Source organism: Salvia splendens, chromosome 1 (assembly GCF_004379255.2).
Source record: "Salvia splendens isolate huo1 chromosome 1, SspV2, whole genome shotgun sequence".
In the NCBI taxonomy this organism is placed as follows: Eukaryota; Viridiplantae; Streptophyta; class Magnoliopsida; order Lamiales; family Lamiaceae; genus Salvia; species Salvia splendens.
In genome coordinates this window covers 8,030,796-8,043,366 of record NC_056032.1, presented here as the reverse complement: position 1 = coordinate 8,043,366, position 12,571 = coordinate 8,030,796, and the positions used below count along the sequence as shown (strand labels likewise).

Sequence of the window (12,571 nt, the reverse complement as noted above, 5' to 3'; positions counted from 1 at the left end):
GGATTCTAAAATTTTAAATATTCTCGATGTCAGGACATATTCAAACTACGCTCTAATATATTCTCTACAAGATCTTTTAAAATTAATTAACTTGGTAAACATTTCCCAACAATTCCTGGTATAGAATTGTACACATAAAAACCAATGCACTATGCAAAAACACACACACACACACACACAAACAACACAGAGAGAAGAGAAGATAGCACCAACTCCTCATCTCCCTCATTTACCCTTCCACCCTCTGTAAAAGTGCATGTTTGTACTCACTTTCTTGAATCTTCTCACACATAAAAAACACACAAATTAAAACCCCACGCCAAGAACTTCCCAAAACCCCTCCTACAATGGCCAAAAGCAGAAACCCCAGAAACCCAAAACCAAAAAAACACCAAGAAAAACCCCATTCATGGGCAGCTGTTCGAAGCCTCTTCACCTGCAAGTACCTCCAGGTACAACACCACCAGCACCTGGTACACCTCCAACAACAACCTCAAGACACCCCCAAATCCAAGAAACACCCCAAACAACAAGACACAACATCAACAACAACAACACACGAAACAAACAAGAAGCAATGCAAGAAGAAGCTGAAATGCTCAGGCTCCCTCTGCAGCATGCAGAAGCCAGAGATACTCATCTCTTCATCTCCCAACAAGAAAAGGGCCGCCGCCCATCTCTCCTCCTCAGAGAGCAGTGATGCCTCAATCACCAGCAGATCAATGAAAGCCACTACCACCATTAACTCCTCTTCGTCCTCGTCCTCTTCCTTCCTCACAGCCCCCTCGGCCTCCCCCTCCGTCTCCGGATCCTTCAGGAGCATGCCGTTTAGGAAGCTCTCCGGCTGCTACGAGTGCCGGATGGTGGTCGATCCCGTTCTCGGCATGACAAGAGATCCTTCCTTGAGGAATACCATCTCTTCTTGCCCACAATGTGGCCAGGTTTTCATGAAGCCTGAGAATTTGGAGTTGCATCAAGCTGTTAGGCATGCTGGTAATTTTACTTTTTTTTTTATAATTATAGTTATAATAATTATAGTCATGTAAATTACTAAAATAATAGTAGCCAAAATTTATGTACAAGGGAGTAATAGTCCAAAAATGGATGATATGATTGATATCCACATGCATCTAATTTTATTTTGCTATATGGAAATAGCTAGAAATAGAATGGCTTATTAACTCTCTTGTCTTTTTCCTTGGTTAATTGCGATGTTGAGTTGAGTTCGGTTTTAAATTTTGTCAAGATTTTCAAATTTTAATTTTGGAGTCAAAGTAGTTTCTTCAATTTATGTGGTGTGAGTATTTCAATGCCCCTAGTAGTTCTTCACAATGAGTTCAATAAGTGCGGATTGGAATTTCCCAAATGCTTATTTAAAATTGGTCCTTTTTTCCATGCTTATTTTATTACTCCATATTACTACTCTAACATATTTTATGCTTATATAATTGACATAATTTATTGTAAAAATAAAAGAGAATTGTGATTGGGAGGGATGTTGTCTCCTAAGTAGTCTTCGAAGATAGGGTCATAATTCCACAATTTCTCATCCGTTTCACTCTTCCCAAAATTTCATTAATGATGCTATATATGTGTGTGTGTGTGATGGGCTGGCTTATCAAGAAATGGCACAAAATTATAGAAATTCTAGTAATTTTTAATTTTATGACATGGAAACTAAAAATATGAACTGAACAGTGTGTGAACTGGGAGCTGAAGACACGAGCAAGAACATAGTGGAGATCATATTCCAATCAAGCTGGCTGAAGAAGAACATCCCAGTTTGCAAGATTGATCGCATATTAAAAGTCCAAAATACCCCCAAGACCATATCCAAATTTGAAGAGTACAGGGACACCATCAAGGCCAAGGCCAAAGCCGCCCGCCTCCCCAAGAAGCACCCGCGCTGTGCAGCCGATGGCAACGAGCTCCTCCGCTTCCACTGCACCTCTCTGATGTGCTCTCTCGGCCTTAGCGGCTCGTCCAATTTGTGCAACTCCATCCCCTCCTGCGCCGTATGCAGCATCATCAAAAATGGCTTTAAGGTCACTTCACAAGTCTCCTCAAAAGGTATTTATTTATTACCCACGAAATGTTATAATTATTAGCGACAATTTTTTACCCTCGTTTTTCTTAATTTTTTGATAGGTATATTAACAACTGCGACTAGCGGAAAGGCGCATGACAGTTGTCGCGTGGCGGTGGATGAGGGGAAGAGGGCTATGTTGGTTTGCCGAGTGATTGCCGGCCGGATAAAGAAGAATCCGGAGGGGAATGTGGAGGACTATGATTCCGTAGCCGGAGCCGTTGGAGTTTATTCGAGTTTGGATGAGTTGTTTGTTTTTAATCCAAAGGCTATATTGCCATGTTTTGTTGTAATCTATAGAGGTTTTTAATATATGGTGGATCTTTGAGCTTTTTGCTCAATTTTCTAACTATTGTTGAATTTTATTGTACATATTTTATGTTTTGTGATTTCGAATTGTGGCTTAATGCCAAGTTTTTCCATATCTTGTTTATTGTATTTCTTATTCTCCGAGTATTGTTGAATTTATAATTTTTTTCATCCCAACTATATAGAACAAAAAATACTTTAATTTGCTTCTTATTTTTGGTTATGAACGCGGAAAAAATTTAATAAAAAGACATTTATATATGTATAACAGTTGGAAGCTTTTTTTATAAATCACTGGGAATTAAAGAATTTGTTAGTTTAATAAAAGCGAAACCAGTAAATATGAAGTGTTACATTGATGATGAAAAGTGAAAAAGTTAAAGATAAATAAAAAAAAGCAACATGAAAATGTGAAGTTTTAATTTGGGGTGGGCAAGTCAGCTTTATACAACGGTACATTTGTCTTCACATATTAAGATTCCATCTTTATCCAACTAATAATTCTTTAATACACAGTTAAAGATGTTAACTAAACATTTCTTATCTCGATCAGCTTTTATATATTCTACGAAGATATTTAAATCATGATCTTCATCAAAGATTGATTCAGTTATTTTTATATATATTTTTGAACCTATCTAGTTTGCTGGAAGCCTGGGACTAACACTAGTAGGAGTATACGAGTTACTGTCATAAAATTATTGTAACTGGAAAAGCGTAAATGCTCAAATTAAATTAACTTGTTTGAATGTTGCCTATTTTACAATAGTGTATTTTAATTATGAATAATTATCAAATAAAGCACTGAAGATGACCTTCTGGTTCGTCTCACACTTTCAAATTCTGAATTATAAATCACAAAGTTTGCAATTTTTGCAATGATCTCATCCATCTCCTTCTTGGCAAAACACACAATAATGTACTAATAATCAATTTTAAACACGTCACGCCGTCACCCACTACATAAACATGCATGTATTGCCTTAAGGCCCATAACATTTTCATAGGTTCATGAAAATTACAAACTTCATGCATTATAATTTAATTTTTGAAAAATGTGCAACAAACCAAAATTTGATCATCTTTAATGATTTATTTAATAATTCACCCTTTTAATTAAATATTAATTAAGCACAAAGTGAGGTACATACCACTGCCCATTTTTCGTGTACAATATACCTAATGATTTATGAACATTCTCTGAAAGTCTGAAACTGTTTATGCTTTTTGCTGTTTGTTTTTTAGCCTGAACCATTAAATGTTAATGGTCGCGCATGAATTTCTTTTTCTGTTTAGTTTCAATCGATCCTACTTCCCTCTAACTAAAGATTTTATTTTATTTTTTATTTTGAATTTTGACTATTGTTTTGTACTACTCATTGGCTCATCATTCCCTGCATTATGGCCATGTTTGGTTAAAGTCAAGCACCAAATTATGGCTTCAATTCTTGTTTATTACCACTTTTGTATCATTAAATAATGTTCAAATTTCAAACTCAAAACAAACAGATAAAAACAAATTAACTACTTTGGTTTGGGCACTTATGCGCCGTGGACATTTCCACTCATCTCGATTTATTAATTAATTCAACGCTCCCATCTTTAATGATCAAATAAACATATTTTACTTCCAATATGGAGTATTATTTATATTGTTTGAATTGACAATACATAGTATATTTCAGTCTTGATACCTTATTTGAGATACAACTGAACTTTAGAAGTACGTAAGAGCAAAAAAATGTTTAGATATGGGTTTTATTTTTATAGTCACATCGATAGGATTTTGATCTATGCAAAACTAGATTTAAATACAGAAACACAGAACAATATCATGCATATGGCATGTTTATGTCATTATTAGTCTATTTTTAGGCCATACTAATAAAAAATGACCAACGTGATCTTAACATGACATTAAACTCAAATATTATAATATGACCTAAAACTGTTTAATTATGACCTTCCGTGTTTTTGGTTAATTATTGACCATTAAATCATCTAATCCTAGGGCCATGATTTGGGCTGTATTTCTGGATTTAAATGCATACTTGTTTTGATCATCTCCCCATATCGATATATACATATTTTCTTTTACTTCTTATTTTTTATTTTGACATGTTCTTTTTCATTTTCTTATCAATTTTTTTGCAGCAATGTTTCTTCGTTTCTTTCTCTAAATCATCGAATCATGCAATTACCTCTGACAATTTGTATTCACCTACGCCAGTTTAGGAGTAAGAGTTAAAGATAATCTCGAACAATTTCGACAAAATTAACAATAGAGAATAAAGGAAAAAAAGTGTGTGTAGAGAGTTAAAGATAATCTCGAACAGTTTATAGAGGACATATGTATAGTTCTTTAAAAAATAACCATACATTGAAAATGGATTGTTTTATCACCCCGTTGACATTTTCCGAATAAAAAAAGTGGATACATACATTTCTACTAGAAAATATTTCACATACACACCATGTGAAGCATCATTTTGGACATAGAGATATGAGTACCAAGATAAGGTTGCAAGGTTGTAATGATATTATCTCAAACAAAAAGAAGTTGTAATGATATTTGGTTATAGCATGAGTTCGAAAAGTGTGACATGAGGGGACCCTCAAATTGAATGATATATCACACTCATCATCATACTATATTATGTCAAGTCAATTCCTTTTTTTCCTTTTCGATAGCTATCTAACACTTTTGTCCAAGTTAAGTTTTATATAATTCGATGTGTGATGGAAATAATTCGAATTCTATGTCACTTATTGTTTGATTTGACTTTGTAATGATTTTCCATAATATGCATGATCTCAATAAAGCGAGAGTTGGAATACAAATTTTGGAAAATTAAAGCAATGGGGTTTAATTTTTATGTATCTTTGCATTTGCATTAAACAAGCTTATATCTTTCACTAGGAAGACTATTAATAGTAGACGAAAAAAATATAATACAGTACTAATTATATAGCAAGATTTTAATTGAGCTGATGGGCCTGAAAATATATGTTCGTTTAACAAAACAATATGCATTTTTTTCATTGGGCCCTTTCTTTTAAAAATGTGTTTTAATTCGGGCCTCTAGTAAGCGACACTATCACCTAAATTAAAGGGTAATCAATAAGTTATAGCCCAGCCCAATTGACAAATCTATATTAATATAACTCACAGACTATATAGCCTTCTATTCAAATAATAAAATAAAATTGTTAATAGATCGACACTTTTAAGTTTTATCCCTGTCGTCTCCAAAGTTAATTTTAATAAACAATTTCATTACTTTAACTTCCAAGAAAAATAGGTTTGTGCTCAACCAAACTTGTATTAGTCATAAGCTCTTGGTATCCATCATTAATATTACAAATTAAATATCCAAATCAACAGTGGATGCTTGTGGAAAACAAATTAAGATTATCACATTTCGATTACCACTAATTAACAAGTTAGTGTTCAATCTTGGTTGTGATGTTTGGGACTTTATTAGTACGTATATGAAAATAATTGAATTAAAGATGTGGAAATGATTTTGTTTTGTTTCGAAAAATGGGTCCTTCAAAATTTTCAACGATACAATTATTAACGATCAGAGTCAGATAGATGCATTAATATTTTATAACTACGACATGTATAACTTAACTCCAACATGTAAATAAATTTATAGTAAAAACTCTTAAAGATGGTAATTGAGAGTTAGGCGATTCATAGGGCGTCGGAAAGACATAACAGAGCTTTGGAGAGAAGATAATTCTTGTGTATTTTTTTATATGTATTGAATTCGGCTATTCCCTCTTTATATAGGGAAGAATACAATGTAAATTTGGTAGTAGATCAATCTATTTCTAGACTATGTATTACACATTTATTTCATATCAATTCAATATCTTCCTCTTCTAATCATGCCTCTTCCTTTGGTAATTCCTTGATTCGGTATATTTGACACTCCCCCTCAAGTTGAGCAAGGGTATCTCCAATGCTTAACTTGGCCAATACTTCTTTGAAGACTCTTGGATGCACTGCTTTGGTTAGAATGTCCGCTAGTTGTTCTTCTGACTGGACGAACGGGAATTCAATGATGCCTCCGTCGAGTTTCTCTTTGATAAAGTGTCGATCAACCTCCACGTGCTTTGTTCTATCGTGTTGAACTGGATTTTCTGAAATGCTAATCGCAGCTTTGTTGTCACAATACAACTTACTCTTTCGAGTTGGTGGAAAGCCAATTTCTGTGAGAAGCCTTCTTAGCCATATGATTTCCATGAGTCCACTTTTCATTCCTCGAAATTCGGCCTCAGCACTGGATAGGGCCACCACTTTCTGTTTCTTACTTCTCCATGTAACCAAGTTTCCTCCTATGAAAGTAAAGTACCCCCCTGTAGATTTCCTATCCACTAGATTGCTTGCCCAATCGGCATCGGTGTATCCATCAATCTCCAAGCCTTCCCTCTTGGCGAGGAATACTCCATATCCTAGAGTTCCTTTCAAATAGCGCACGATCCTTAATGCAGCTTCTATGTGATTAGTTTGAGGTTGGTGCATGAACTGACTTACTATGCCGACGGCGTATGCAATGTCGGGTCTCGTATGAGAGAGATAGATGAGTTTTCCCACAAGCCGTTGGTACCGGTCCCTGTCTGCGAGTTCTGCTCCTTCCTCTAGCTTCAAACCATGATTGGGAGTCATTGGAGTTTCTGCTGGCTTACACTCGAGGAGGCCAGTTTCGGCCAACAGGTCTAGGACATACTTCTTCTGTCTTAGGAATATTCCGTGTTTGGATCTTAACACCTCTATCCCCAAGAAGTACTTCAGTGCTCCTAGATCTTTCATCTCGAATTCCTTGAAGAGATTTTCTTTCAACCTCTGGATTTCTTCTACATCATCTCCAGTGATAATCATGTCATCAACATATATAATCAGACATGTTATCTTGTCGCCTCTCCTTTTTGTGAAGAGTGTGTGGTCAGATTGGCTTTGTTTGAATCCGTGCTTGAACATAGCTTGGCAAAACCTGCCGAACCATACCCGTGGAGATTGTTTCAGCCCGTACAGAGTTTTCCGTAACCGACATACTTCCCCTTCTCCAAATTCTGCAGAGAAACCTGGTGGGACCTCCATGTATACCTCCTTGTTCTGTTCTAGTTCTCCATGGAGGAAGGCGTTGGTCACATCAAACTGGTGCAAATTCCAGTCTTTGCTTGCCGCTACGGATAGTAGTGCTCGCACAGTCTCCATCTTCGCCACTGGTGAGAATGTTTCTTCATAATCTACTCCGTAAACTTGGGTGCACCCTTTTGCCACAAGTCTCGCCTTGTATCTCTCGATTGAACCATATGCTCGTCTTTTTATGGTAAATATCCACCGACATCCAGCTGGCTTCTTTTCATTTGGTAGTGTACATTTCTCCCATGTGCCGTTTTTTACCAATGCATCTATCTCCTTCTTCATAGCTTCTCTCCAGTGTTTGTGTTTGCTTGCCTCCTCAAATGATTGTGGAATGTCTTCTTCCTCATATAAGGCAGTTTCGAAGGCTCGGGCCATTTCTGATAAGTGACTCTGTGTAAGGTTGGATACTGCGTATTTGGCCTTTCTTCCTCTCCATTCGGGTGAGTACAGTCGTGGAGGTACGCCTCTTGTTCTCCTCGGGGGCAACTCGTATGAGTCACTTCTTCCACTAGTTCCACATTCTCCATCATTTCCCCTATCAAGGTTAGTGCCGTCCGAAGGGATATTATCAAAATCTGAACTATTTACCTCAGGAATCGAAGTCGGGGATGACGGCTGGTCGGTGTCACGTTGCTCGTCGTTTTGTATTATTGAATTCGACGGCCCGGCGGTGTTGCTAACTTCCTCAGGTGGACCAACGTCTGTGACAGGACTTGGCTCAGACTCTCCCCCTGTCTGTGGTTCCCCCGCCGACTTTACCCTTAAGTGGTGGTTTTGAATATCGGGTAGCCAATCTAGGAGGTCATTGTTGTCTAAAGTTTGTGTCTCCCCCTGACCGCTAGATTGGTAGTAGTATTCTCCTTCCACAAAATCACAGTTCATGGTTGTGTGCATTTTACGGGTTTTTGGGTCATAGCAACGGTATCCTTTTTGATTTTTACCATAGCCAAGGAAGACACATTTATGGGCGCAGGGGTCAAATTTCGAGCGTTCGTGTTTGGGAATATGAACAAAAACAGAGCAGCCAAAAACTCTGGGTTCAAGGGACAGTGATGATGGTATTTCAAAGTGTTGGGAAAAAATGTCTAAGGTAGTTTTGAAGCTAAGTATGCCCGTGGGTAGTCGATTTATGAGATAAACTGAGGTGGCTATAGTTTCCGGCCAAAAGGATTTTGGTACTTTGGATTCAATTAGGAGGACTCTGGTGATTTCTAGGATGTACCGGTTCTTTCGCTCAGCTACCCCGTTTTGTTCCGGGTTGTATGCACACGAGGTTTGGTGGACTAGTCCCTTAGCTCTAAAAAACTCTTGCATTTTATTGTTGACAAATTCCCCCCCATTGTCTGATCTAAGTATCTGAATGGTATGTTTATACTGGGTTTGAATAAGGTAATAGAAATCTACGAACTTATCAAACACTTCATTTTTATTTTTCAAAAAATAGATCCAGGTCATGCGTGAATAATCATCAATAAATCGCACAAAATACCGAAATCCTTGGCCACCAGTAATAGGAGCGGGACCCCAAACATCAGAGTGTACTAAAGCAAAATGAGATTTAACCCTCGTATTGTTTAACTTGAACGAATGTCTATGGTTTTTGGCTAACACACAAGTCTCACAATGAAAAGAGTTCAGAGTTCTAGCTAATTCAGGAAAAATAAGACGAAAATATCCCAAAGATGGGTGCCCTAACCGACGATTCCAAAGCCAAGCCTGTCTGTCAGTCAGTCCGGGAGTCAGCATCATTGCAGCACTCTCTTGGGCTATCTCATCCACATAGTACAGTCCGCTTTGCTCAGTGCCACGCCCAACTATCGTCCCCGTCTTGATATCCTGTAACATGCAAAATCGAGGCTGCATTAGTAATTTGAAGTTCAGTTCCTTAGTCACATGACTAATAGATAATAACTTATGAGATAAAGACGGAACAAAAAGTCAATTAGAAAGGCGTAGAGTTGGCGAGATATTTATGGTGCCTGCCCCCATAACTTGTGCTAGGTCCCCTCTGGCGGTTTGGACATAGGATTTTTTGGAAGTGGTAATCGAAACAAAGTCTGAGGCTTCAAACGAGATTGTATCGGTTGCCCCACAGTCAAAAATCCAATGGGGGTCTTTAGGGCCAGAAAGGGACGTAGAGGAACAGGCTAAGGCTTCGAAGGAGTTATGACAGGCTATGGTTGGCTGATTGTTAACGATTTTGGACTTCTGGGGTGCAATTTGCAAAGTTTTCGCAATTGGAGGGTGATTTTGCAATAGATTCGAAATTCGGGGTGAGTTTCGGGATTTATGAGAATTTTGGGGTTTAAATGTGGAATATATGAGAAAGGGAGGTATGGTTTGGGTTTTCGGTTTTGTGGGGACTGGATCTGGAATATTCGAAAGTAGTGGTGAAATAAGGGGTTTTGTTGAAACCCTATCCGCCGTCTTCCCCTCGCTTGTGGGGACCCTCTCCACTCCTCCTTCCCTTCGGTCACTGCTTTCGCCGGCGATACCACCAATTGGTGACTCATTACCTTCGGACCAGGTTCGAGCCATGGAAACTGAGGCGATTGGTGCCTTTTCTTCGGTTTGGATTTCTCCATTGCCACCGGAGATGCTGCCGCCGCCGCTGCCACCCGTCGATTTTTCGGCGTAGGAGGCGCGGTCGTGAGCTACAGCGGCTGAGGCTCTTCCACCGCCTCTGCTACCGCCGGTTCGACCTCCTGCATTCCGGGCTTGCCTCGCCTTCTTCATCTCTTCCCACCTCTCCGGGAACCCGTGGATGTGGAAACACGTCTCTCTGGTATGCTTCTTTCCTCCACAATGGTTGCAGACTAGTTTGCTTTTGTCTTCATCTTTCGGGAAGTTTGTGTTCCTGGATGGATGATGGAGGTACTGTGGTGATCGATTTCGATCGTGTACTGCAAGCCCCACTCCGATTCCCGATTCCTTTTCTGGGTTGAGCAGCTTCTCGTTGACTGATTCTCTTCGGACTATCCCGTAGGCTTTTCTTGCTGTAGGGATGGGATCCATATTTAGGATCTCTCTCTTGATCTTGTTGTATCTTTGATCGTCTAATGCCCACATAAACTGGTATAGTCGATGCCTCTGTGTGTTCTGGTTGTATTTCTCAATGCTTGAAGGCGTTTCCATTGGGTTTGGATCCCTGGTATCGATTGATATCCAGAGGTCCTGCAGTTTCTGCCAGAGGCTCTCCAGCGAAGATTCACCTTGTTTGATGCTATATGCCTGTCTGTGCAGGTCTGAGATCTGGAATTGATCAGCGCCGCTTCCATACGTTGTGGCTAGACTATCCCATAGGTCGTATGCCGTTTCGTATTGGGATACCTCAATCACGAGGCTGGCGTCGATGTTGGTGATGATCCAATTGAAGCAACAATCATCCCGTTGCTGCCATCTGTTGTAATTTGGGTCCGTCGGAAGGGGGGGTCTGTAACTCCATTTATGTGAGATGCCAGACCCTTCCCTCGGATTCCTCGACTCATCAGTTTTGCCCATAACGGGTAGTTATCCCCGTTGAGTTTCTCTGTCAGGCGCACCTCGCCTAGTGATTCAATTGATGACTGCTGTTGGGATTGGTTTTTCTGAGACATGCTTAGTCTCATAAATTCAGCAAATTGTTCTGCTGAGAGGGTTACGACTGTATTGGTTTTTGGAGGATTATCAGAATCTTCATCTGACATTTTCGGTTGTGCTTTTGCAGGTTCAAAGGGTCGGGAAAGGTATTCGAGACTATGATGAAATTTTTCTGAGTCTCAAGTTCGAACAAACCTGCTCTGATACCATCTTAAAGATGGTAATCGAGAGTTAGGCGATTCATAGGGCGTCGGAAAGACATAACAGAGCTTTGGAGAGAAGATAATTCTTGTGTATTTTTTTATATGTATTGAATTCGGCTATTCCCTCTTTATATAGGGAAGAATACAATGTAAATTTGATAGTAGATCAATCTATTTCTAGACTATGTATTACACATTTATTTCATATCAATTCAATATCTTCCTCTTCTAATCATGCCTCTTCCTTTGGTAATTCCTTGATTTGGTATATTTGACAAAAACAACGAGAAGAAAACAATACTCTATGATCAATTGTTAGCAAAGACGTATGCGATCCATATTCTTGTCAATCTATTTGCCGGTCATCCATCTTTGGTCAACCCAATGATATTACCCAGAATTTTAATTTAACACAAGAAATTGCAACATGAGAAACACCTCCAATTTCACAACATTAATTGTCGAATATTGTGACTTCAGTATGTAACAGAGAAATTTAAGATTCAAACACCACCATTAAAAATTTAAAAAGGAGTCATAACTATAATGGTCCTAAGGTAGCCGAATTCCGACCAACACAAAAAGTGCAACACACACACACACACATATATATATATATAAATCAAAGTGAAAAAAAGGGAAGAAAATATTAGCACTGCGACCAGCCAGCAAGGCTCTCAGCCAACAGCATCTTATCAATGGAAACTCTCTCCCCAAATCGATACGAAAACCTAACCGCCCCCTGCGAATTAGCGCTCCCGATCTGCACCGGCAAGGTCAGAACCGCGATCCCACCGCTGGCCGCAGCGATGTCGAAGAGCTCCTTGAGCGAGGTGTGGACCTCTCCGATGTAGCGGTCGCAGGCGAGGCGCCTCCAGCTGAAGAGCTTCACCACAAGCATTGTGCCGAAGTGCTGTACCTTCTGCTCGTTCAGGTTGTACCTCGCCGTGAAGTTCCACGCCGGATTGGAGCCGCCGTGCCAGTCCGTCGGCGTCCGCCTCTGGACCTCCGTGGTGCCGCAGATGGAGACCGTGGCGTAGACCTTCATCCGAAGCAGCCGCGTCAGCCTCTCGAGGTTGTTGGCGGAGATTAGGGTTATCTCGAATGTCCGGCATTCCATTTTCGATTTTATTTGGAAAAAAAATGAGGGTTTCTCAGTTTATATATAGGAGGAGGGGAAGTAAATTAAAAGTGGCTAGTTGCATGTGATGATCAAAGAGGAAAGCACGCCGAGGG

The 12,571-nt window shown here is 39.4% G+C and overlaps 2 protein-coding genes across 2 annotated transcripts; one reads left to right on the top strand and one right to left on the bottom strand.

The window, feature by feature from the left end:
- The first annotated feature begins 158 nt into the window (after window positions 1–158).
- On the top strand, window positions 159–2,531 carry LOC121798686. The gene is made up of 3 exons (XM_042197817.1): window positions 159–993; window positions 1,699–2,070; window positions 2,149–2,531. The coding sequence occupies exons 1-3, from the start codon at window positions 348–350 to the stop codon at window positions 2,394–2,396; spliced, it is 1,266 nt and encodes a 421-aa protein (XP_042053751.1). The 5' UTR covers window positions 159–347; the 3' UTR covers window positions 2,397–2,531.
- A 9,057-nt stretch (window positions 2,532–11,588) lies between these two features.
- On the bottom strand, window positions 11,589–12,571 carry LOC121804754 (protein SRC2-like). Its single transcript, XM_042204407.1, has one exon. The coding sequence runs from the start codon at window positions 12,453–12,455 to the stop codon at window positions 11,985–11,987; it is 471 nt and encodes a 156-aa protein (XP_042060341.1). The 5' UTR covers window positions 12,456–12,571; the 3' UTR covers window positions 11,589–11,984.